Source organism: Acanthochromis polyacanthus, chromosome 7, assembly GCF_021347895.1.
Source record: "Acanthochromis polyacanthus isolate Apoly-LR-REF ecotype Palm Island chromosome 7, KAUST_Apoly_ChrSc, whole genome shotgun sequence".
Classification (NCBI taxonomy): Eukaryota; Metazoa; Chordata; class Actinopteri; family Pomacentridae; genus Acanthochromis; species Acanthochromis polyacanthus.
In genome coordinates, this window is record NC_067119.1 from 26,986,871 (window position 1) to 27,013,274 (window position 26,404).

Sequence of the window (26,404 nt, forward strand, 5' to 3'; positions counted from 1 at the left end):
CCTTGCCGGAGTACTGCACTCTCTGATCTCAGCTGTTGGTGTCACAGCAAGTTTCACTTTTAGGGCCATTATAGTTTGTTGTCGAACAGATGTGAAATTGTAGCGCAAAGTGAATGGAAACTGTGTTGTGACTGATGTGTTTGGAGCATTATTGGTGCTAAATTACCTCACATAGTTCAAAGAATGTTGCTTGCACACATCTATCTGTGACTGCAGGCTGTTCAGACTTGCTAGGTGTTGAAGGTGATACCTAAACATTACATAGTAGGATCAGCATCACAACTTTTATGAAAATGTAAGCACAGCAGTCATTTTTACATGAAACAGACACGGAAATTGCATAGAAAACACCAATCACTGAAAGCTTCCTAAAGGCCTTTAGCCACAAGAAAAAAAACATCTACTTATTTCAAAATACATGATGTGGTTTGGAGAAAAGATTGAATCCTTTACCTGTATTTTCAGAAAAGAAGCGTGTTGATTGGAGGTGTGGATGCAAAAGAGATTGCAGGCTCTGTGCTCTCACTGTCTGTACCTGTGTGAGAGAAAGCAATGACGTAATGAAGCTAGAGTCGGGCAGGAAACCACAATTCCCAAGATGCACTTGAAATTACCGTGGCCACTGGACGGGGGAAGGGAAGCTGAGATTGGAGGGAGAAACAATCAGAAACTGAGGTACTTTTAAAATGCTTCATATCGCATAATATTGTCGGACAGGTCGCGACGGGCAACGTTTCCAGCGCATTTAACAGACGCCGGGGACAGAAGCGGATTTTTTTGGCGTGTTGCTGTCGGGTTTGGAGGCTGACTCCATCCCCGTTACAGTTCAATAGAGCTACAGCTAGCCCCGTTAGTTAGCCTGGCAGCTGGCTTTTCTTGTGTTAGCCAACGTAACTAGGGTCCGACCGCTTAACTGCACATTGTACTCATGACAGTAAATGGTATGGGTGTTTGCCGCAAATTTCGGCTGCCTTGCATGTGATACGGGCAGTCACTGCATTGTGGGTTTGGGTTGAAGCTGTAGCTGCGTCTTTGTGCCTGCGGGGTTGCTAGCTGACTTACTGCTAGCTCGTCGGTTGCTACAGATAATGGTAGCTCGCTGCTGCTGTAGCTGTCAAAGCGGCGGTACGTTACTGTGGGCGACTGTCATCTCGCAGAACCGAACTTATTCGGTAGTTTTTGGCGTTTGTACCACGGCACTGTCCCCGCATTGTGCTAGTGCTTTGCTGTATTTTAACTTAAAGTGATTTTGAAGAAGTATGCGGCTCATTTGCTTGAGTAAAAGTAGCGATACGACGCTGTAACAATACTCCATTACAAGTAACAGTCGTACAGGGGAAATGCTGGATGAATTAAAATATGAAAAGTGCAACGCTTGAGTATTTACATATTTTAAGCAACTTAATATGGCATTGTCTGGTTAAAAAACACACACACAGAGACGATAATGCAAACTGGGATAATCTCTTGTACGGTTGAGCTAATAGACCTTTTTCACAGCAGACATGTTGGCTTATCTTATCAGGAAAAGCTCAACTGACAACATCAAGGAGGACTGCAGTCCATTTAGGATAGCTGCATCCTGGTATTCTGACTGCATGACTTACCAGGACGCTTGATTTAATGTGCTTTTCCTGCTACACTTTGAAAAAAAATCTGTTTTGACATAGTTAAACCCATATTTTGCTCCTCATTTTTCATGTTTTATGTATCACCATGTAGGTAATAGCTGATTTGTGTGTTTCCCTCATGCAGATACTTATTAACTTACCTCATTTAATCATTATTTTACTTTTCAGATAGTTTGTGCATATGACAGCACCTCCACAGGACTCCTGCCATACAAGAAGTCTCTGCATGACCCACATCTGTAGGGACACCTGCAGTTCTTACTTTGGACGTGTGCTGCTGAAGACCTAGCACAGCGTCAGCGCAAGTAAATCCTACTTTACTGGGACCTCTAGGCACATACTGGATTTGCGATGAAGTGTCTCGGACAGGGAGAGCCCAGCCCTGAAAAGAAATGTCATTATCCAGCTTCTGTGTACCTCTGGTGGGGTTGAGGAGTGGGGCAGATCTGTGGAGGAGAGGAGGGAGGCAGGTTTATAGGAAACCTGTGTATTGATGGACAACCATTTCCTCCATTCACCTTTTGTAGACTGATACCTGCACATTCCTCCACACTTGCGGTTAATAAAACCAGACTGCCATCAGTAACCACACAACCGTTATGAAGAGAATATGATGTGCACAACGTGGATTTCTTCTGCCAGTGAGAGTTTTGGGAAATCAAGCTGCTGATTGTGGACACTGAGTTCTCTGTGCATATGAGGAAAACATGAAAAAAGCATAGATACTTGCAGTCACTAGAAGTGTGCACTACAGAAACCATGGTGGTCCTTGCATCAGCTCCTCAGCCCATCTCAGTTCATGACTTCAGAAGCCTTTAGAGGCCAAAATCAGGAACACACTCGACAGCCGACGCGCTCACATGCAATGGAAGAAGACATTGACGTCACATCCCACATTGAGGTAACATTATTTCGCCTGATTTAATCTCATTCCTGTGTTTGGGTTTAAAGTAATTTAACAGAAAGCAACACCTGCCACGTTGGTCAAACAGAAGTAGGTGCTATCTGACTGTTTCTGCTACAGTTTTGTCACCTAAGGGAGATTAATTGCTCCCTTCCTGCTTTGCACTATTGTTTAATGTTAAACAATTAGGATCTCAGTTTGTTTAAGCGGTTCTGTCACATGTGTTTAACTTAAGGCCTAAGGTCAACCGCTCTCTCTCTCTGCTTTAGCTGTAATCTCTGATTTGGCTTGCTTGGCATGTTGCTGTGGTGGCAGCTGACAGGGCATTTCCCTTATCCCCAGCTTGGTTTCTAGCCATAACATTACCTCTAACTCCTTGACTTCTCCCCTTGTGGTAATGTTTCATTTGTAAACAGTTGGATAAGTATGTCTCCTTCCTCTCTGAATGCGATGTACCTGCACAGAGACGGTTCTCAATGGAAATGTGCCATAAAATTACATTCTGCCAACACAGGAGGCAGCTTGATAAAATAGAGGAAGTGTTTGCAAGTGTACAACTTCAAAAGCATCTCTGAGCTTTGATTAGGCCCATACTGCTTAATAATTTTCACTAATTTGTATTTGTTTTCAGTGTCACAATGATTTTTAAAATCATAAAGCAGTGATGCATGTAGTGATAATGGATTACCTGTCTTGAGAGCTGCACTGTTTACGCATTGTGTACATGTCTGAAGCATCTGTTCTGTGTTGCTGCCTTCCTGTTAGGGTCTGAATGGTTTGTCCCATGAATGTAAGCCATTAGAAGAGCTCACCAATGGACACTCCAACCATAAGCCTGTGAGTACAGCTCAAAAACATTTCTAACTGAAGCGTTGTAATTCCTTTTTTGCTGGCAAGTCTTTATTATTTTGAAAATTTCCTAACTGTCTTTCTTTGTAGGTCATGAATGGAGTGATTATTGGTCACAATGTCAAAGATCACACCAACGCCGGTGCACCACTAAGATCACTGCCGGTAATTAAATCTCATTCTTAGTGTCTCACTATAAACAACATTGCCCTCCCTGGATGTAATGCAATCTGTTTATTTGTTCTTTCTGTCCAGATTTCAGCGCTGAAGCAGAATGGTCTTCTGCAGACCCTGGCAGCTGGAGGGGACCAGCCCAAGCCTGCAGGTAACGCACACAACCTCGCTTTTGTCTTGCATTCTCTTCCCACAGGGATTTGTACGTATCCTAGACACCAAACAGCTGTTGCAGGTAAAACCTCACTCAGGAGTGAAGGTTGCCTGCTCGGAGCAAACGCAGGGTCTCAGGTGCTCTGAAGGGATGCAGGCCTGACACGGGAATGATTCGTGACTTAGAATGATGTAGATGGCTGTCACCACCGCAGAATAACTCATTGAAAGAGTAGAAACTCATCCTATTTGACTGCTATGTATAAAACACATGTTTTCTTACATTTTCCTTTACAGAGGAAAAGGAAAATGCGGAGTTGGAAAAGGCCAGACAGGAGTGGGACGCTCTTGAGAACATCCAGCCAGGTTAGATGCATTTTGCTGTCTCACCTGTTGATTTTTGTTTTAATCTGTAAGTTGATGTTCCGAAAGAATAAGTGTTATATATAATACCTCCACCAGCTCTTACTGAGGACTCAAACCCAACACCGCTCATCCCTTTCAATGAAGCCCTGCAGTACTTTCAAACCACAGACCTGGGGGACTTGCTGGTAAGGAATGCAACCGACAAAACTGCAAAGGGAAAGTTTGAAATATGGTAGTGGGGTAAATTTAAAAAAAGAAGCTATAGTATAAAAGTGAGAAAGACAGCATGCTGAGTATGCAGAGGCTCCAGATACTGTAAAAGCTTCCACACCATTCGACTGTAACTACAATTCTGCAGTCTCATTTAGCAGATGCTTTAATCTAAAGCGACGTACATCTGAGAGCAGATACAACACAAGCAAGGATCTAGTCTGGAGAAAGCAACCTGGATAAGAGCCATAAGACAAGTTCAAGAGTCATAATGGGACCGTGGTGTCTACAGGCAGTAGACGTAATAGAATTGTTAATTTTTTTTCCAGCCAAGTGCAAAGCTGTTCAGTGAAGAGTTGGATTTTTAGTATTTTCTTAAAGACTGAGAGAGACTCTGCAGATGGAATAGAGAACTGTACCTGTGGATTTGTTTAAGATATTTATTGATAGCTTTAAGTGCAATTTTAAACAGGTACTTTGTTTTTGTCCCCGCCTCCATTTGTAGAAAAACATCCAGCCAACCATTCGCAGGACCGGCCTTGCCGCAATCACACACTTCCTCTTCGGACCTCCGCGGCTGCACAGGGAACTCCTGGAAGAGAGGGATCTCGTCTTTGCCATCGCACAGTGTGAGTGTGTGTTTGGAGGGTCTGTTTGTGTAATCATCCCACCAGGTGTAAAACTCATGAGGGCTTCTAATAAACCACTGAGTTCCTCCTTTGCAGATTTGTGTGTGTGTTTTTATAGGCCCTGTGGACAACAGCCAAACGGTCCACATGCGTGTCCTCCAGACCATTTATAAGAGGCTGATTGGCAGCAGGCTGGACTGTCCTCGCTTTGGTGCGCACTGGGAAAACATTGGCTTTCAGGGTAAGACACCTCCACCCTCATTTGCTGTACACACAGTGTGTGTATTAATTTAACAGCAGCATGTGAATTGCAGATTTTTAAATTCACAATGTAACAGCCTTTAATTATTAAAAAATTACACACTGTCCTACAGTCTAACTAAAACTGTTGACAGAACGCACACTAAAGAGGGAAACGCATGTTATGTGCTGCCGCTTTTTCTCCATGTTGGTTTGCTTTCTGTCTTGCAGGTACAGACCCAGCCACTGACCTGCGTGGCACTGGTTTCCTGGGACTGATGCATACTCTGTACTTAGTCATGGACCCAGAGACTCTTCCGTTGGCTAGAGACATCTACAAGTTATCACAACACCCTACGCAGGTATCACCAGATAAGAAAATCCTCTACTGTAAGCTAGTCTGCTCATGCCACCGTCAGAAAATGTACTTCCATGTGATTGATTTACTTTCTTGTCCATGTTCTTATTGGACATCTGATTTCACTAATCCTTCAGAGACACTTAAACTCTTAACACAGTCGCGCTGCTTCGTGGCCGACCCTGACCTACGTTCTCCCTGCAGAGGGAACTAGAGAGAAAAACAGAATTTCCCCTTTGGGATCAATAAAGTCTTATCACAAGACGAGCATGTTTCAGGGCTTGCTCTTTTAGCAGTTATTCCTTGTGGACCTAAGTTTGCTTGTGGATTTTCTTTGGTTTAGAACTTTCCATTCAGTGTGATGTCAATCAACATGACCCGCATCGCTCTGCAAGTACTCAGAGAGGAGGCCTTGTCCAAGTGAGTCACTTCTCCTCGGTTTTTACTCTACAGCGCGTTCTGCAGTAAATGAAGCTTGTGGTCTGTTTGTGACAGTATTACTTTACAGCAGCGATGCTAACTGTCTTTGTTCATACCAGGGAGTGCAATCGTCGTCAGCAAGTGGTTGGTGTGCTGAATGAGTTCTACGTTGCCACGTATCTGCACCTATACCAACTGTGGAAGACCCAGCAGAAGACCATTGCTGATTCTGGCTTTGTGCTCAAAGGTAAAAACAGGGGGAAAAAAAAAATGTAATATTTGTTGCTGCACTATGTACCTTAGAATCACGCTTGTGCATTAATTTGTAATGAGAAGATGTGCCAACGTGATGCTCCAGACAGCAACCAGTCGTCTTAGCCCAAAAACAAACAGAGCAAAACTGCCTGAGTCTGCCTCAAGGTGGCAAAATATGAATAAAAAGCTACAGTACTCAAACTACAAGTTTGTGCCGAGAGACAGGTGCATTGCCCCTGGTAAAATCAGACTCATTTTTGTGCTTGAATAATTTTCTGTATTAAATAAATGACAATGATGTATAGTGTGTTACTGACCTTTAGCAGGGCTCATAGTCTGATTTTGTTAATATTTCCAACACCCAGGCTAGCCGTTTCCTTCTCTTTCCAGTGTTTGTGTGAAGCTAAGCTGCTGGTTTTGTTGTGATATTAAACAGATATGTGAGTGGTATCGATCATGTAGTCTAACTTTTAGCAAGCACACAAATAGGTATATTTTCCAAAATGTCAAGCTATTCCTTTAAAATACGAGTCATGGGTCTATGCATTGAACTCAGCACTCAGACTGCAGAAACACCATTAAACACAGATTGTCATCTTGGCACGAGTCCCACCATTTCTGTGTTTTTTCTCCGTCAGAGGTGGAGCTGTTTGCCAAAAAGAACCCCAAGCAGATGCTGCGCCGACTAGAGGTCTTCCTGAAAGAGAGGCGGGCAGGTGGAGTCCCCCGTGGGACGTCGCCAGACTCTCAGGCCCAACAGCCCTCTCCCAGCCTGGGGGAGAGAGGGGCCAGAGCTGGGGCGGGACACGGAAGCAAGGGAAAGGAGATGCACTTCACAGGAGTGTGTGATCTACCGCCAGACATGGAGGGAGAGGCCAGACTTATCTAAGCTAGACTCTGTGTGAGTGATTGTGTGAGTGAGAGCAGTTCTGCCTGTGCGTGTATCTATTACTGTATGTGTGTGTGAGTGGCTTACTGAGAGCTAGAAGAAGAGCCCCACCAGACCCTGATCTAGGACCTGCTATCTGAACCTGTTCAAACACTTCCCCTCCTTCCACTGATGCTGGGGTGCTGCACTTTGATCAGATTAAGCTTGGGGATCTTTCAGAGTTCTATTTGATTTTTGTTATTAATTTATTTTGAAGCAGGGAACATAGAACAGTCAAATATATTGAGACCAGAAACACAAGATGTCACAAAAACAAAAGAAAGTGAATATTTGCACTCTTCTGTGGATTTAGTAGCCAAATCTACAGCTGCCAAATTCCTGTGGGTGAACTCTACCTGTCTAGAAGTCCAAAATGTGCACGTTTGTGTTCCAAGGATTTCTAAGCCAGGGTTTGTTTGTGTTGCAGAGTGGCTTTCTTTAAAGGCTTGGCATTTGCTCTCACTCTGAGATAATGCCCCATCATGTGCATTTCAAGTGAAGGGCAGCATCGTCTGGCGTATTGTTTAACGCTCTGTTAGCTTTATGGTGATAAGAGGGAAAATGAACCAGGCCTTCCATAAAGCAAACAGAAGCAGGTTTTCTATCAGAATGAGTGGGTAGAGGGAGATGGAAAACTCAGAGGTTCCAGAGTGTTTTGAGAAGGGAGCAGACATTATCTAAAAACTCCACAGTAGGGTTAGAATGCAGCTTGCTTCGAAGGTCTGATCACTTTGCGTTCTCTGCTGAAGTGTGAATGAAATATGTGAACAATATTCAAGAATGGACGCTCCAGATGTGTAGAGGTGTAGCCAGGTGTTGGCGTACAACTCGTCTGTCGCCAGAGGTCTGATAGACTAGGTCCAGAGCTCCCAGTAGATATGGGGGAATATATTTTAAATAATTTAAAAAAATAACTATTTTAGTCCTTTCTTGAGGGACACTTGTCCCTTTAATCATAACTTCACAGTTATGTATAAAAGCACTTCAGAATTTTGTTATCAAAGTAAAGGCTCAGTGACTGTGGGAAGGATTTTAACTCTGTTAAAATTCCACCAGAACGTCCAAAACTCTTCTGACTTCTCAACTCTTCATGATTAAAGCAAAGGAGACACTTCATAACAGTCTGTGCTCAGCTCAGTCCCAGCTGAAGCAGAAGGTCTGGTATGAGCTTTCTCTACATTCCGTTATAAAGCATGTGATTGTAATTTTTTTGACCAGTTAAAAATTTATTCCAGTGGGTGCGTGTGTGGTAAAATAAATGAGCTGATATTGATGAAGGGCGCCTCTCTTAGTAGATGTAGGAGATGTATGGTACAGTATGCAATCCCAGCTCTTACTCTATGATAATCAAAACACTAGTGCTGTGTGATGATAGAAATCGTTTCTAACTTCAGGGTTTGTGCACTTGTGCAAGCGAATGTGTGCGTGTATGTATGCGTTTCATATGACAGGAACTGACTACAGATGGGGTGCTTTCCTCTGCACACAAAAAGCCAGCTTTACTAAGTACTTGATCCACCAAGCTGCAAAGACGGTACATTTGTCCTTTTAGAAATGGTACATAACATTTGTGAAGACGATATTTATCCTAAGACGAACAACAACAACACATTTTTGGTTTGCTTTTTTAAAAACCAGATGTTGGTTCAGCTGGTTTCGGCGGCTCTGTGGCCTGGAATGGGTAGAGCTCCTCAGCAAAGCTGGTTCCTGCTTTGTGCTAATGTGAAACCGTCTCCCATCGTTGTAGTCTTAATCTGTAGCATGTTCAGGTAGCACTAGTACTGTAGCATCCTATAGCCTCCTCCTCTTCGTAAAGCTTGTTGATGTCATGTCTCAGTTACAGTCTGTAGTGTCAATGAGTGCGCAAACTGTTACTACTATAGCACATACATTTCATATTTTTCTTCAACCTTCTTCAGTAGATCCACATTTAGGTGGCACGGTGTATGTTTTGGAGAGACGTGGGATCGGCTTGGCATGTTATTGAGCTCAAACTTGTCTTCTAAGAAGGTGATAGTGAATTCGGTGCCTACATCCAGTAGAGACATGTGGGGTTAGAGTGCTGGTTGGTCCTCTCTTCCTTATTTTTGTCTTTCTGTTGAGTGGACTTCCTCCATTCATGTAATGCAGTAAGCAACAGAGTGGACGTTACCCCCCCGAAACGTGCCGGCCTAATGGGATATATACACAGGCATGTAAAACTTCGATGTCAGCATCTACTCGGACAGTTGTACTTCACCATCTCCGTTCTCCGCCGTATAACTTCAGAAATGAGCTGATGTAGTTTTGCCAATTGTTTGCAAGTGTTTTTGATTGATCAGGAAAATTTGCACTGTTGTAGATTATTTGATAGTATGTGTGACGTATGCAAGAGGAAACAGGCCATCTTCAATAGCCATATTGTAATGTTCATTCTTGCCCACCTCATGAAACAGGCTTTGTGAAGTCCCCTCCTCGCTCGGAAGAAGAAAAAAAAGAGGCAAAACCGATATGATCTCATCTTTAGTTTTTATTCAATTTTAAACTGAGGAGCAGTACAGTGTATGTAAATCAGGAAGTTTGTATATAGAGAATTAATGATTGTAACTGTATGATTGTCTGTAGGGCATTATACTGAAACACATTGCTTACCTCAAGACTTGAGACAAATCTCTCCTTTCTCTCTCCTGATGTTTGTTTGGCCTCTCTCTCAGTCAGGCTCTTATTTTTTTATGTTTCCTTGTATCTAGGCGTTCTCTCATACCAATTGGACAAGTTATAGGATGTATATTCGCCACCTGAAGCACTACATGATAGCAAACTAACACAAAAGCTGGTCAATGTCGCGTGTATTCTATTTAAAAGACACATTCATAGACACTACGTAGGCCCACACACACTCTGATGCACATCTGCAGGGGGTAAAAAGAAAATCTTCTTTTAAACCAATCTATAATTGGCTGATGTTTACCATGTCAAAATAAGCTGGTTTTCTTGTGGCTTCAGTGATAGTACAGTATACTTTTGCTGTGATTAAGTGTTTGATGTCAGGAAAAACACTCAAACAATCCTGTCTTTACAAACCAACCGTTAGATATATGATTGTAAAGATATAGGCTTGACTCGCAGTCATAATACTGTGTATGCTTTGACCTTGGTATATATTCAGTATCCAAACAAGGCCTGATTTATCCTCTCATATTACCAAAAGTTATATTTTCAGCAGTTGTATAGATCATGTTCCTATGCGTTGATCATCGTTTGGAGTCTCCTCAGTTGAGAAACCAGAACCAAGAGAAAAAAAAGAAGAAAAAAACGGGTTCTTGCAGGATGTCGGATGCTCTGAGAGGTGTGGTCTGAAGTTCTGCTTCCTACAGCAGCAGCTTGACAAATACAATCACTTCTCTCAATATCCTGCGCTTTATATGAAGGTGTTTTACTGTTGCCGTCGTCGTCATGTCCCTCAGAGCATTTTATGACTGTACCTTGATTGTAGAAGCCCTATTTTATACTGAGAGTTATTTCAAAATACAGTATGTGCTGTTGTACATTAAATGTATTGTATGGAGAAAGCTAAATAAATGCTGTTTAAAAACTACGTCTGTCTGAAAAGTCATTCTAGACTTTGTGGATTCCTTTGAAAAGTACACAAAAGCACATCAATCAAATCATTATTTTGGGTTTCTTTGCCACTTAGATTGTATAAAGATGGTGCAAAATGTTTTTTGTGTAGCTTACTTGGTTTCCAACGTCTTTTAAACTTTCTCAGCACCATTTGCAATCGCTTTTTAGCATGGATGTCCAATATTGGCCTTTTTGCCGATAACCGATATGCCGTGTCAAAATTTGTCCTGCGGGTCAAAATTGACCCGTTTTAAAGTTTGAAATTGTGGGGAGGAAAAATATTTTCACAATGAAACTTCCAATGTCCACATTTTCGAAACATTTTTGCTGGAAAAAAATATTAGAAATGTTTCTGAATAACATTCACAAAAAAATCAACCAAAATCCAGCCGTTTTAGCTGGACGTGGCTACTGTGATGTCCCTTTGGTTTCTGCCATAGACTGTACACAGTCTATGGATTTTGGTTGATTTTTTTTGTGTGAATGTTCTTAAAGAAATAGTTTAACTGATATATATATATGTAATCACTTTAGATATTTAAATGATTTGCTTTTGGAAGATTTACTCGTTTTTTGAAAATATTTACAAGAATTTTCTTGCCAAATTTGGGGGATTATTTTAAAATGAAACTTTTAAGGGAAACTTTTAAGAAATTTTCTTCCTGAAGGTTTTGTAAATTTTCAGCAATTTTGGGAATTTTTGCTGAATTCTTGGATTTTTTTCAGACAAGGAAACAATATTTTTTGGTCCCTGTAAATGAGAACAACAGGAGGGTTAACTAATTGTAGGTAACATCACATATATCGTGGAATTAACACATCATGCCTAATTTTATTGTGATGCATTCTCAAATGCAACGAGGCTTTCAAAATGTAAACATTGTCTGTGCAAAATAAAACTACTTCAACTTAAGTCTTGGAAAAAATGCCATATTTATGCCAGATTATTATTTTTTTAATTGTGTCAAACAACAGTTCACACTCTCCCTCCCTCTATGAGTCCATAATCCAGGCATTATTTTAGCGGTTTTCATGACAGGCAAAAAGAACGATAATGATACTGACCGATACTACATTTTTATGCCAATATCGGGGGCGATAATATCGGACATCCCTACTTTTTAGGGATGCAAATCCAGGGGCGGATCCAGATTAATTTTAGCAGGGCAGCACAGGGGGGTACAACAGATATTTTGGGGGGCCACCAAAAAGTTATAAGAAAAAAATGAAACCTGCTACCTACAAAGTATTTTTCATGTTTTTTGGCTCTTTAACCCAATAGGAAAGCTGTATATGACCTTTTCATTTTGGACTGTTTACATTCAAATTATGATGGACTTGTTTCCTCGTTTATATGAATTACAGCATCATTAGCTGCAGCATCTGCCTGTTATGTAAAACTGGTAAGCTCAACGACTGTATCTTGAGGGCAATTAAGTGACAAATATAGTGCAAGAACAGCACTATATACAACCTTGTCCATTTACTGACAATTGTCACCTAAAATAAGAAATAATATTCTGTACTTTTATCAACTAGTTCTCAGCTGTAAACCATAAACATAAGGTTCTGTATCCTAATCAGTCTAAATCAAAATGAGTACTACCCAATACACAGTAAACAACAATAATCTGTACCCTTGATCTGTGATAAAATCTGAAATGTTCTGTGCAGTAATTTAAATTTTAAAATACAGTAATTAGCACTCTGTACATTTAATAGTAAACCTGTGAACAATAACAAACAGTAAAAATACTCCATATTCTTAAGTCATTTAATTGTGCACAGCTCAGCAAACATCATAGTGTTCTGCAAAGAAATCTCAAAAAGCTGCCCTCAATAATCTTTCATAGTGAGCACATGTTCTTGTGTTGCAGGTCCATGGTCCAGACGTGTCCATTGAACAGGCCAGGGGGGTCTGGCACCGTGGACTTCCTAGAGCACCTCCTCTTTTTTCATTCTTCATATGAGATGGAAATAAAGTAACGTTGCTGTAGCACGTCGATCTACAGCCTGTAGGTGTAAAGCAGGAAGCCCTCCACAATGAGGATGTGAGTCTCCTCCTCCTCGTTGTGGTTGGAATTCGGGACGAGCTCTGTGTCCAGGGTGTCATTAACGCCATGAGACTTCTCAAACTTCACCAGGATGAAAGCTGAAAAAGAGAAGGTTGCAGCAGGAAACGTCAACTACTGGAGTCCTCCATGGCACTTGAGTTTAGTGAGTAAGGTAAGAGCAGAAAGGGAGCTGCCACTCAGACGCGGTTTTTCCACCCAAAGAGGACCTCTTTCTGTTATCGCTGCTACACATACTGCCCTAGTTGAGGTTTTAGGTGGAATAATCCTTTTAACCAGCCCCTCAGGTCTCTTTGAGGATTTTGGATGGAATACTTGGTTAAACCAACATTTTAGGTGCATGTCCAGGGATTTTTGGTGGAATGTTCCTTTAAGGTGGATGCGTGAGGACCTTGAAGGTGGAATACTTCCTGAAACCACCTTTTTGGTCAACATTCAAAGATTTAAGGTGGAATCCTCCTTTAAACCAACCTAAATTTCATGTTTTGATCATTATCAAGTGAGAAACCTCAATCCAGATTCCTCATAATGACGTTTGAGATTTATGCTGCTGTTATTTGTTTAGTCCAGACTAAATGACAGAAATCCACAACTGTAATTTTATCATCCGTCACCCGTTGGTTTCAACCCCGAGAAAATGAAGCCTGGATTTTGCTACTTCCTGGTCGCCATTTTGGATTTTTTGGAGCCAGTGACGTAAAAAGCGTCATCAAACAGGCTGGACCGGAGAGCAACTCAGGGCAGGACCAGTCAGTGGGACTGTCAATCAAGTATAGCCCCGCCCCCTGGCTCCGCCAACTTTACCGATTTATTTAAAATTCAGTATTGATTTATTTTAACATCGGCCACCTGATCTCTCATTTTGACCATGAAAACTAATGGGAAAAAAAAATCCTGAGCTGTAGAAAATCAGTCTATCAAATTTTATTTTTTCCAAAAATGAATCGGGGTCTATGGAGCAAAAGCTTTTTGGAGCCAACCCTAGCGGACGGCGTGATATTGCAAGTTTTTGACACTTCCGGGTGGGCTTCATTTTTGGAGCCAGATGCTACGTCCATCTTTATATACAGTCTATGCCCTAGACATCCATCCATCCATTCTCCAGACACAGCTTTATCCTCACTAGGGGGCGATCCTAGACAGCCGGGTCGTAATGTTTTTGAGCAACACACCATACTATGATGTTTTTACAATGATGGTTCTACTATGGAACCAGTTTGACATGTTCAGGTGTTCTATGTGTGAAAACTCAGAGATTTCAGGTATCAGAAGGTGGTTTTCAACTTTCTCTGTTAACTTTCTGCTTCAACTTCAAACTAAATTTACTTCACTAAGCCAGTCCTCTGGACTTCCAGTAAGCTGTGTTCCTATTGGCTGTCCAGGTGGCTGCTTGGTGTTATCAGGAACACCTGAGCAGCTCAGTGTCTTCCTGCTTTATGTCTGCAGTCAAACATTTCCTCTGCTTCTCTTCACTGAACCGGTTTTGGCTCCGCTGCGTTAGTTTTTTCTTTAGGTGTTGGCTTGCAGCTTCCAGCAGTAAAATCCTCTTTAATGTGTTTCTTGGTGTGTTTTAGGGCTTTGTACTGGATAGTTGTCTTGGTAAATGTGGTTCTTTAGCCACAGTTAGCACATGGTGCTAACGTGTGCAGTGATTAGTGGGTTTGGTGCAGCTGAGTTGTGTCTTTATCTTGGCTGTAGTGAGTCTTCAGAGGTTTTTGGTCAGACCCATTCTGTATTCTTGTTTGTGAACCAACGTTGGTTGTCCAGAAGGTAAGAGTTCCTGTCCTGATTCTCTGTTTAAAGAGGTTCTCTGGTAGGCTGCAGGAGACTTTAGTGTTTGGGTTTTGTACAGTTTCATTTGGATGACTATCTTGAGCGCTTTTTGAACCACATAATAATCTATGGTTTGTTTGTTTTTTGCTGAAATGCTATACTATGAACTACAGGCCATACTGTGTTATTCTTGAAAAGTATACTATACTTTGACATTTTCTGAGCTACATCCTATACTATGGCGTTATACACACGGTGCTTTGGTTACATGTTGATTTATAATATAGATTTTTTTTTCTGTTTGTTTTTTTACAGGATTACCACAGACCTGACCGTGAACACCGTTGACACCCACCTGAGAGAGACGCTGCCTAAGATCTCCAGACTGCTTGGTTGTGGTCTTTCTGGTCCAGAATGTCTTCATCAACTACGTCTTCTTTTGAAGAGGCCCTCAGATGCTGCAATCTCTGACCTTAAGGAGGAACTGCTACTTTCACTCTGTAACCAGATGGCGGGTATTTTAAAGACCCAGCTCCTGGTGGCTTTGAGTGAAAATTGAACATCCATCAAAACAGAACTACAGACAGTTAAATCTGAGCCGTCGGTCACTATTTCAAACATCAAGTCTGACCCGGGTGCCCAATACCATCTAAGGAATGCCGAGTCCATCTTTCCAAAGACAAAAACCTTTTAGGGTGAACGTATCTTCTCTGATTGGCCTCAAACCTGTTGAACCCTTAGGTAACTCTTAGCTACAAAGATACAAGTAAATAAAATGAAAACAATGTTTGCTTTTCTGGAAATTTAAGGATCACAGAGGGCTAACGAGTAGAGAACTTTATTGTCCAGTCGAACCTTGACTGGTTTACACATCCAGTGACTCTACTTTTAATATGAAGAAACACCTTGAGGTACGTTTTGTTTTTGTGTGGCTAAAGGAAAATGCTGGCAGGTCTCGTAGAGAGCTACCTACTAAGCCAAACTGCCAGCTAACTACAGATCAGCCAGTTTGTGCTAGCGGCATTGCAACTTGCTTGCAAAGGAGGGCTAACCAACAAACCAGTGGAAAGTTTAGAAACTTTAACTGCTGTGGAAATTGAAGGAAAAAAATGGTGTTTACTGTTGTTGCCAGACCAACTATCACTTTGCTTTTGTCTTTACACAGAATTACAACTTGCATCTCTTTTGCAGTTAATATGTTTAGAGTGAGTTCATTATACCTTCATTAAAAGTATTGTGTGAATGCCAAATCCATTCACTCTGCATGCATTTGTGGTAGGATGGCCCAGTCCGTCTCCACAAAGGTGTATTAGATCAAGTTTGCGCAGCTGGGAGTCATCATCCTGATGCACCTGATTACTGGGCGGTGCTACACTGCAGTATATCTGTGAGAGGGCTGCGCATTTTCCAGATGCGTCCTCTACCTGGAGCTGGGGTGTTCACTCAGCCGCGTGGTTTGCCGTGGCAGTCTCGAGATGCTGGCGGAGTATTTCTCTACCTCCCTGCCAGAATTCGGCTGGTACCTTGGCCGAAGGCTGGGAGCCGGGTGTGTGTGTGTGGCCTCTGAGCTGGGCATAACCTATGCATCGCGTTGGATTTTTGAGGAGCTGTTGGGCTGTATGACGAGTATCTGGCTGATTCCCCCCGAGGTGGTGCTCCCCTCACTCCCTGTACAGTAGAGCACTTGGGTGTCCATTAGTGGTTTTGGTTTTTTTTTGCACGAGTGGGGTGTCTCATCTGGACCCTCCCCTCCCCTGTTCAGTCAGACATCCCGGTCTGGTAAGCCCTCAGCCCTGAGTTCAGTGTATAGATGTTCGGTGGCTGCACCCTGGAGGTCCAAAACGACTGCATTTATTTTGCCACTCACTATTGAGCTGTCTCGTGGCACCGCCACTAAGATTTTTTTTTATGGAAATATTGTCATTTTAACAGAAGGCATATTAATACATTTTATTTTTATATATATCTTGGAGTCACGTCTGTCTCTAGTGTCACACGTACCTGTGTGACCTTTTCTCTGTAGTGGAGTGGTGTTCCCTCTAATAAGATTTCCTGGGGGTGAAATTCCCCCAGGTGGTGTCGTCGGTGTTTTGGTAACTAACCAAAACACATTAACCCTCGTAGCATTGCCACACATTTATAATGTAATCCAAAATGTTCAAAATAGGTGGCATGCTTTGATTATTTTAACAGAATATGTTGCAAATTAAAGTGTATTCTGCAGTGAAACGCATATTGAAACTGTCTATAATAATACACTAGGTTTGAGTTCTTTTGTTCAGACAAATAAAGATTAGATAGATGTTGATTACCTTGCTTGACAGTGAGCACCATCGCCTTCCTTAGAAGCGTCACGCCGGCAGCCCGTGTGTGACGTGTCAGCCGGCTGTTGTGGGCAGCCGGGGCACCTGCAGCACGCCCAGTGGAGTGGGCCGGCCACACCCGCCACGGCAATGGCGTGTGGTGGTGGTCGCAGTGGTCGGTCAGGCGTTATACTCATAGCTGCTATTCCACAGTCAATACACTATTTACCCAAAACACAGAATTAGAATTAACTGGAATGTGTTTATATGCAGCAGCCACCTTTATACACATTTAAAGTTTGGGCTTTTGAGAGAAATTGCAACATTGCAAATAAAAACAATGCCTTTCAACAGAATTAAGTCGTGTTTGAAGTGTTGTTGAGCATGACTGTTTCACTGCTAGCTCCACTACTTCCCTGCTTTTACTTGCTGGGAGCTTGAATGTTGATTGCAGGGCATTCTCCCTGCACAATATACCAACTTGTCACCCCTTTCACTCTGTCCTCCCTCCTACACCTCCATGCTTTGCTCCTGTAATGACTCACTTTCCCCTTTGGCATGCCTGGCCCTCAGGGATCAATAAAGTTAATCTTATGTTGCCTTACCTTATCTTGCCTTGGATCCCAGCCTCATTAGGAAATGCTGGAACTTTTGCCATATGGGGGCTGAATGAATGTAGGCCCAGGGCCCAAAAATGTGTTTTTAGGCTTAGTTCTGGTGGCAGCCGTAGTCATATGCTTTAATAAATCTCAGACTCACAGGGAGTGCATTTCTCATTTTTGTCCCTGACTCAAGGAGCTTTAATATCCCTGGGAATATGTGTTTGTGGAAACCACAGGGCTTCCAGTCCATCTGTCAGACAACTGTTCACACTACTAAACTTAGATTTCTCCCAGTTAAACAGTCGCTGGTACCAACAGAAGATAAGACCAAAGGAATTCACCCTGAGATCACTGAAGGTAAAATCTGAGAACGGTCTGAAACTTTTTTTCTTGCCAAGCCAAAGCAGCACAAATATAGAGTCTCATGATTCTTCACTACAGATCTGCAAATATACACAGAACAGCTCAGTGATTAAATAGCTGGAAAAATATGTTTGTTCTATGTTTCAGTGGTCAGTGCATGTGCATGTTAGTGCACGGTAGACCCTTAAACACCTACCATTGTGCAAGTCCACCAGGACATATTCTTACAATTCTACATACTGGAGTTCAATTTTTTGAAGTATTTTTATTTGCTTTACATCAATATAACCCTTATATCCCAAGTTTTAATAATATGTATTGACTTATGTCTTAACTGCCACAATAAATTGCAAGAATAAAGCAAGAAGAAAGAAACTGCATAGGTGTATCCCTCAAATTAGTAAAAAAAGTTGCACAACATCCCATGGTCTGGTTTATAAAGACTTTTGTTATGTGCGCTTTATTGTGTATTTGTACAAACCCATCACAGCAAACAAAAAGTGCTCTGAGCCCTGGTGAATGTGTGAAATGTTAGTCTAACTGCCCAGATTTTATATGCAAAAAGAATGATGTATCTATCTGATCTGGTTTCAAATCTACTGCCAATCAAAAATGAAAATGCAGTCGAGGCACTACGCTGGGCTCTATGGGGTCAATGCATGTGAGTCCCTCGCTTTGAAACTGTTGGTTGGTTCTGTTTTTATAGAAACAAGCTGAGAAACGGAGAAACCGGTAAAGACAGTGAAGAAGTTGACAACAACTCGTTATTAATATTATATGTATTTTATGATGCCAGCATGAGCTATTGGTTGTCAGCACCATATTGTCATCAGCATCAACAGCAGAGGTTCATTTTAGGGTTAGTATCTGGAAAGATTTCTTCTGTCATATATATTTTCCAAGCACTGAAAGACAGAAAGGCCTGTAGTCACTTTAGGAGAGGATTTTATTCCCCAGCTTATCTGTGGTACAATTTAGATGTAATAACTGTAGCGTTTGTCATTACTTTGAACACATTCTGGGAGGTTATTTTTCCCATCTACACTACGGAATACGTACTATAACGTGTGAATCAGTCATTAAACAATGTGAACGACTAGAGAGTAGATTTACTGTTTTCTGCAGTTTAACTTCAGACTCAGCAGATATTCAGGACTACTGACAATACAGAACCTTAACCTTACTGTTTTAATCACATTTGGGTTTTATAAACATTACATTAATTTGAACCGTTTTATTAACTAAATGTACCACATTACAGTAACACAACACACCAGCTGTTTACATGAAACTCAACACAAACATCGTTAGCTTAATGCTACATTAGCTTTAGTCAGGCTACGACTGAGCAGCTAGCTCGGTTAGCATCGCGAACATTAAAGCTAATATTTACTGGATGCTAACTTTCTTCTCTGGTCAACAACACACACTGAAATAAACTCCACCAATATCTGGAGTGCATGGCACACATTATATCTAACACTAAAGCTGCATATAAAGTGCATTAAAAGCGGCACCAATAAGAAAATAAACACTTGGTTTCATTTCACACATTAAGTCACCAGTAGCCTGAGTAAACTCCCAGTTAGCCCATAGCATTTAAACTCTGATTACCAGCTCACAGCCAAATATCCTCAAAAAAAAAAAATAAACACCAACACAAACTCTGCATTTTAAATGAACTGTGTCGCTCACCCATTGACGATCTTATGATCTTCATAAGCCAATGAATTTAGCTGCAGCCGCTGTTCATCTTAAACTTAAACATCCAGCCGTGAAAAATGGCTCCTCCGGTCCAGTAATAGTTAGGTGTTGTCCTGTGGTCCAGTAATAGTTAGGTGTTGTCCTCCGTGTGTTGGCAGTTTTGTGCTGTCCCTTTGTTTTTTTATCCCTCCATCAGCTTTACGCCTTCACCGCTGCTAGCCTGGATAGCCTTTAGAATGCTAACCGGCTCGACCGTGCTTATCTCATGAATATTCAATTAGCCATGTGCTGCTTATGCAGATCAATAACTTCAGCACTGAACAGGAAGGAGTATCGCTGCCTGATAGTTACGATAGAGAGCTGAGAGGATGTTTTTTTTTTTACAGTGATGAACAAACAAACTTCTCCAGATCACTGTCATTCAGACGTATGCTTGTTACTCATTTTTAAATTTTCATTAGCAAGTTATGTTATACTGTGAATAACAAACGTCCAGACAACAGTGCAATAAGTATTCCTTATTCATGAGAATTAGATTTCTGTAAAAACTAATTTGCTTGATATTTGATATTGCAAAAAAGGACGTTGTGATGTTGTAAAGAATAGTTTTGGAGATTAGCCCTTTAACTGATGTTCTCATATTTGTGAAATTTAATTTGTGATGGAACTGTTTCCTTGAAGAGGAAAAAGAGATGATAGTGTTATTAGAAAGTGCAACACCTTTTATTTTATTTTTTAAAATTAATGTTTTTATGTCTTCTTTTATTTCATTTTTAAGGTTTAGATATCTTTGAACACTTATTTGAACAGAATATAGATTCTGATATTGTTGTAAAGAATAATGCTGGAGATGCGTACTCATGTTGGAATAAATCCTCACTGTGAAGCAACCCTTACTTGCACTGAATTGGAAATATTTTCGAAAAACACACTGAATTACAAGACAAGGCTAGAATTACATGATTTTAATAGTAATAGGTCGTGATCTAAAATGGGCCGGTCTGAGGCATGAAAGTCCAGGGCTGAAAATGAGTCCCACTCCGGCCCTGGCACACTGGGTGGCCAATCAGATCACAGGGGGGGGGCACTGCTCCCCCGTGCCTCCACGGAGCATCCAGACAGATGTGGAACCTGTTGGATTAACGTCAGAAAAAATAACGTTGTTAAGGTTTCACTGAATGTCACTGTGGATTCGGAAGAAACATTTAAACACCTCCACAAGTCCTGTTTGCTGCTGTGTGTCACATTGTTTCCTCTGACTTTAATAAACACCGGCAGCATCACCATCAGTGCGTCTTTACGCGAATTTACGCACGTGGCGTCACTTAAGACAAATACTATTCTGTGGACTTGTACACACATTCCAGCTGTTCCACGCAGACCGAAGGTTTATAGGGTGAAGGTATTTGTATTAAAGCTTTTCTGGATGAATCCTGAGCACCACTGTAGTGTCATGAGTCTTTATTAAGATAAATCGTCGTTACGAACAAAATGTGATTTGGCTGTTTTAGATGTTGGACTGGAGTTACAAGGTGAACTTTGTGTAAACTCCTGTGAGTACATGCAACAAGGCAAGATTAGAAACAAATAAAATGACATTATTTTCTGAACTTCGAATCAAAATTCCTCGCACAGGCGCGTGCGTGCATCATTTGAATCCATGGAAACGTTCAGAACGCATATAAAAGGCCCGTAACTTCGATCGGTTCTTTTTTGCACTTGGACTTTGACTAGACTAGTTGTAAATTGACCTCAACGCTAGAAAGCTCTCAAAAGCCGGACAGCATCTCAAAAACAACCTTACTGAAGACCAACCTCAGCGGATTATCGAGAGAAAAAGAAGAAGAACTTGCCGAAGAAAGCAGCAGTTGGACAGACGCATACCTGCAGTTTGCATTCAGGTAAGAAAATTAATTTCATGCTTTTCCTGTCTCATTCGTCCTCTGATCTCTGTGAACACTTTGAAAACGGTTTCAGTCCAAAGAATAAGAATAATTTGTTGAATTTAAAGTCTGTTAAGTAACAACTTCGACGTCCTGTTTGTAAAACACAGCTTGAGTGATGTTTTCTTGGTGTAAAATAGTTCTTTTGTGAGTTTTATGATATAAAAGTCCTGAAATATGTTAACAAAAATGCTAAATTGTTGTTTTTTGTTTTTGTTTTACATTACCTTTCAAAAGTTTGGGGTCATCCAGACAGTTTCATGTTTTCCATGAAAACTCACACATTTATTCATGTGCTAACATAACTGCACAAGGGTTTTCTAATCATCAATTAGCCTTTCAACACCATTAGCTATTATTTGTTTTTAGACCATTTTTAAAATGTTTTAAGGTCTAAAATATGATAATTAATTTATGTACATTATAGGGTCAAAAGTTTCAGATAAACATGGCGACTGGGCTATTTTTCATAAAATAAGAGCAATGTGCATTTTTGGTAACCATGGAGATGATGGAGGCATTTGGGGTAAACTTCATGACGTCAGAATGTGCAAACGTAAACAGAGTAGCTGAGTTGGTCTGGTAGAAGATGTTGTCGGAGCATCAGGTCCTTTTCAGTTCAGAGCTGATCCTGTTTGTGAACTGATGCTCAGATGTTGCTTCAAACACTCCGTCAGATTTGTGCTGCTGTGAACTGACCTGAAGTCAGTGTCTGCTTGTTAGCGGGCAAGCAGCTGTTGTGTTGAATCTGTCATTTGACATCATTTAGGAAAATTAAACTTCACATGTTGTTAGTCGATCACTCCGAAATGTGTTTTCACTCTGAGTCAAGCTGTTCCCCTGTTGGGAGAAGTTCCGTTGTTGGTTCCGCGTGACTTGGTCAAAGTACCCGAGGTTCAGCGTGCGTAATTACGCATACGGTGTTGTGCGCTGCAGCTGGTTGTCTACAAGTGTTTTCTAGCGGCGATGGAGATTGTGGCATCATCTTGTAAACACACATAGTATTGTGAAAGACGAAGAAATCGGTGAAGGTGCTCAGACCCCTTAGTAAGATGTGGATATTTGGTTTGATGGTGGAGACAAAAGTGAAATGATTTTATTCACGTTTCTGTGTAGATACATCACTGCTGCATGGGACTGGATCTGAATCTGTTCGTTGTATTTAGAATTGACTGGTTGAGCCAGAATCACTGTGAGCAAAGCATTTTTTTTTAAAAGTTTCCAGCTGCAATTTTTGCCTGTATTTTGGTAAATAACAACTACTAAAAAAAAGTATAAATTTTCATGTAAACTGAATGATTCAGGCAAAAGCTTTGAATAAGGTGCATATAAAAAAATCTGTATTGTTATGAACGGTAGTTTGTTCTTTTACAACATTTGACCATCAAATGACACAGTATTTTCACAATGTTTAATTTTCAAGAACAAAAATATTAGTTTTTTGTAGATATTTGCTGGTATTTGAAAGAAAATGATGCAATTTAAGGATACAAAATGCAGATTGGACAGTTTTTAGTCATTTATAAAGAATAAGTAATAAAATAATACCTATGTAGACATTGAATAGGAAAGAATATGTAAATAATGTCGAGCCCTTTGCTGCAGGTCCTTCCCCATCCTATCTCCCCACTTTGCTGTCTCTCAGTAAAACCACAAAAATGCCACACACAAAAAAAAAAACCCACAATAAATGACTTTGGTAGTTCTGTGAATCACACTATTCAGCAAATAAACAAGTCTATATTGGCCAAATGAAGAATGAATAGCAGTGACTCTTCACAGAACAATGTCAATGTAAGTGGTGCAACAATGAAATATGACTTAGGACAATGAACAAGCAAATAGTTGAGACAATTCAACAATTTTACTGCAAAAGGCTGCCTTGAAAGTTTTCTCAATTATTCTCTATTTTTTAAACCTGTATGTGTGGAATTTTGGAGCGATCTTTGAGCAGAAATGCATTCAGGGTAAAAAGGAACTTTGCTGCCTGTAGTAGATCCAGGGACTGAAGGTGTCCTGTACTGTGCAGCAACAAGTTCTTCTCTGATGCTGCTCATTTATTTAGATCTTCTGTTCTGTCAGTGCTGAGGAGCAAAAACATGTGAAGCTCTAAACATTGAGGAGAACAATCAGTGGAACCCACAGTGTCTGAGCAGCTTCACATGGATCCAGTTTAGTATGAGGAGCAGGAAGTCTGTGAGGGTTGAAATGTTGCTTTGTTTCTGTCTCCAGAGGACTTGGGACCTCCACTGATCCAGGGAGACCTCCAGCATCAGAACTCCGGACGGTTTGAACACACACACCTTCACCACCTACACCATGCTTTCCCCATTTGCTCGCCCCTTCTCTCCTCGCTTCTCTTCCGCTCTTTCCCCCTTTGCTCCCCCTTCTCTCCACGCTTCTCTTCCGCTCTTTCCCCATTTGCTCGCCCCTTCTCTCCTCGCTTCTCTTCCGCTCTTTCCCCCTTTGCTCCCCCCTTCTCTCCTCGCTTCTCTTCCGCTCTTTCCCCCTTTGCTCGCCCCTTCTCTCCTCGCTTCTCTTCCGCTCTTTCCCCCTTTGCTTCCCCCTTCTCTCCTCGCTTCTCTTCCGCTCTTTCCCCCTTTGCTTCCCCCTTCTCTCCTCGCTTCTCTTCCGCTCTTTCCCCCTTTGCTCCCCCCTTCTCTCCTCGCTTCTCTTCCGCTCTTTCCCCCTTTGCTCCCCCCTTCTCTCCTCGCTTCTCTTCCGCTCTTTCCCCCTTTGCTGCCCCCTTCTCTCCTCGCTTCTCTTCCGCTCTTTCCCCCTTTGCTCGCCCCTTCTCTCCTCGCTTCTCTTCCGCTCTTTCCCCCTTTGCTTCCCCCTTCTCTCCTCGCTTCTCTTCCGCTCTTTCCCCCTTTGCTTCCCCCTTCTCTCCTCGCTTCTCTTCCGCTCTTTCCCCCTTTGCTCCCACCTTCTCTCCTCTCTCCTCTGCCTCCTCCTCTTCCACCTCTTGCTCCTCCTTCACCCCTCTTCCTCCAGCTTCTCCCCCTTCTCCTCCTTCATGCCCTGCCCCCTCTCTCTCCCCTTCTCCTCTCTCCCCTCCTCCTCCCCCTCCTTCTCCTCCATGCTCCTCCTCCTCCCTCCCTTCCTCTCCTCTTCTTCCTCTACCTCTCCCTCCTCCTTCACGCTCCACCACCTCTCTTCTTCCTCTCCCTGCTCCTTCTCCTCCTCTTCTTCCTCTTCCTCTCCCTACTCCTCCTCTCTTCTTCCTCTCCCAACTCCTCAACCTCCTCTCTTCTTCCTCTCCCAACTCCTCCACCTCCTCTCTTCTTCCTCTCCCTCCTCTTCCTCCTCCTCTCTTCTTCCTCTCCCAACTCCTCAAACTCCTCTCTTCTTCCTCTCCCTCCTCTTCCTCCTCCTCTCTTCTTCCTCTCCCTACTCCTTCACGCTCCTCCACCTCCTCTCTTCTTCCTCTCCCTCCTCTTCCTCCTCCTCTCTTCTTCCTCTCCCAACTCCTCAAGCTCCTCTCTTCTTCCTCTCCCTCCTCTTCCTCCTCCTCTCTTCTACCTCTCCCTACTCCTTCTCCTCCTCTTCTTCCTCTACCTCTCCCTACTCCTTCACGCTCCTCCCCCTCTCTTCTTCCTCTCCCTACTCCTTCTCCTCCTCTTCTTCCTCTACCTCTCCTTACTCCTTCTCTTCGTCTTCCTCTACCTCTCCCTACTCCTTCTCCTCCTCTTCTTCCTCTACCTCTCCCTACTCCTTCTCTTCGTCTTCCTCTACCTCTCCCTACTCCTTCTCCTCCTCTTCTTCCTCTACCTCTCCTTACTCCTTCTCTTCGTCTTCCTCTACCTCTCCCTACTCCTTCTCCTCCTCTTCTTCCTCTACCTCTCCCTACTCCTTCTCTTCTTCTTTCTCTACCTCTCCCTACTCCTTCACGCTCCTCCACCTCCTCTCTTCTTCCTCTCCCTACTCCTTCTCTTCGTCTTCCTCTACCTCTCCCTACTCCTTCTCCTCCTCTTCTTCCTCTACCTCTCCTTACTCCTTTCCTTCCTCGTTTTCATTAAATTTAATTGTATATTAAATTTGATGAATATGAGGTTCACGGGGCGCATTACAGTGGTGGCATGGTGACATACATGTTTTTTGATTTAGATTTAGCATACAAGAAGTCTTTAATTCTTCCATAGAATGTGATACATTTTCTGCAAGATTCTAACACATTTTCCTGTAGTTTTTTTTTTCTCCCATCTCCAAGTTCTGATGACCCCGGGACTCAAACCAAAAGAAGGATGAGAAGAAGACCCAACAGATGAGGCCCAGCTCCAGCAGACACGTGAAGACGAGGAACCGAGCCCACCAGAGACGACCTTAGAGACGCCAACCAGCCTGCGATGAGACGACAGGACAACTGTACAAGGAACAGAATGCACTGGTAATTTACATGAACTTGGGAAAGAATCACCTTACAGATACTGCATGTTTACACAGTATATTTAGTATATTGTATATCACTGACTGAGAAAATGTAGTTCTGTCAGAATCAACGGAAAAATCAACCTACATGTGTTTTTTTTTCTACATAGCTGCTTCCTGGACACCAAATGATTTCAACAGGGATGGAACATCGAGGAGAAATAAGTCATTTTGAAGAAAAGATGATGGGAAACATGTCCAGGACCAGTGCATGAGATGTGAGACCAGTCAACTAATACAAAGTGAGTCCATGGAGTGAACTGGTTCTTTCGATACTTTATGTTAATATGCAGCTCTACAGCTCAAATGTAATTATTTGTCTGTAATTTAATTAATCTTCTTGTTGTGTTTTTGCTCTCTTTAGAGCTCTCTCTCCAAGACACCTGATAAAATGTAGAATCAGATCAAGACAAGAAACCCGATAAGGAGCAGCCCCAGCATGTGAACTCAGACTACGGAAGAGGGGATGCTTATTATAGTGACGCAAAAGGTGAGA

General features: G+C 42.0%; 2 protein-coding genes and 2 long non-coding RNA genes across 18 annotated transcripts in view; 2 read left to right on the forward strand and 2 right to left on the reverse strand.

Annotated features, from left to right (window-relative positions):
- The first annotated feature begins 543 nt into the window (after positions 1–543).
- Positions 544–10,694, forward strand: elmod3 (ELMO/CED-12 domain containing 3). The gene is made up of 13 exons (XM_022202646.2): positions 544–675; positions 1,800–2,532; positions 3,301–3,372; positions 3,475–3,549; positions 3,640–3,709; positions 4,009–4,077; positions 4,174–4,262; positions 4,793–4,916; positions 5,035–5,157; positions 5,388–5,518; positions 5,858–5,934; positions 6,054–6,181; positions 6,828–10,694. The coding sequence occupies exons 2-13, from the start codon at positions 2,431–2,433 to the stop codon at positions 7,076–7,078; spliced, it is 1,311 nt and encodes a 436-aa protein (XP_022058338.1). The 5' UTR covers positions 544–675; positions 1,800–2,430; the 3' UTR covers positions 7,079–10,694.
- On the reverse strand, positions 10,556–20,246 carry LOC127534753 (uncharacterized). The gene is made up of 3 exons (XR_007943122.1): positions 19,529–20,246; positions 16,878–17,089; positions 10,556–12,872 (listed from the first exon to the last, which is right to left on the reverse strand). It is a non-coding gene; the product is annotated as an uncharacterized LOC127534753 (long non-coding RNA).
- A 905-nt stretch (positions 20,247–21,151) lies between these two features.
- The window catches only part of LOC127534912 (uncharacterized protein DDB_G0271670-like), a 146,760-nt gene continuing 141,507 nt past the window's right edge, over positions 21,152–26,404 (forward strand). For 7 of the 15 annotated variants that reach the window (XM_051951304.1, XM_051951293.1, XM_051951295.1 and 4 more), the window contains exons 1-4: positions 21,152–21,438; positions 23,713–25,867; positions 26,019–26,150; positions 26,273–26,398. In XM_051951304.1, the coding sequence (XP_051807264.1) occupies positions 23,800–25,566 (1,767 nt within the window). In that variant the 5' untranslated portion in view covers positions 21,152–21,438; positions 23,713–23,799 and the 3' untranslated portion in view covers positions 25,567–25,867; positions 26,019–26,150; positions 26,273–26,398. Of the gene's footprint in view, positions 21,439–23,712; positions 25,868–26,018; positions 26,151–26,272; positions 26,399–26,404 lie in introns of those variants that run through there. The other 8 variants (XM_051951302.1, XM_051951303.1, XM_051951296.1 and 5 more) reach the window with 3 other exon arrangements.
- LOC127534913 (uncharacterized) overlaps positions 24,819–26,404 on the reverse strand; it is a 141,270-nt gene continuing 139,684 nt past the window's right edge. The window contains exons 9-12 of the long non-coding RNA XR_007943505.1: positions 25,321–25,395; positions 25,183–25,284; positions 25,003–25,146; positions 24,819–24,906 (exon numbers count right to left, since the gene is read on the reverse strand). This is a non-coding gene — a long non-coding RNA (uncharacterized LOC127534913). The remainder of the gene's footprint in view (positions 24,907–25,002; positions 25,147–25,182; positions 25,285–25,320; positions 25,396–26,404) is intronic.

Excerpts from the sequence above, each read along its gene's own strand:
- elmod3 (XM_022202646.2), top strand. The coding sequence starts at position 2,431 with ATGACTTCAGAAGCCTTTAGAGGCCAAAATCAGGAACACACTCGACAG. Across the intron at positions 3,550-3,639 it reads CACCACTAAGATCACTGCCG|ATTTCAGCGCTGAAGCAGAA; the intron begins GTAATTAAATCT and ends CTTTCTGTCCAG. Across the intron at positions 3,710-4,008 it reads GGACCAGCCCAAGCCTGCAG|AGGAAAAGGAAAATGCGGAG; the intron begins GTAACGCACACA and ends TTTCCTTTACAG.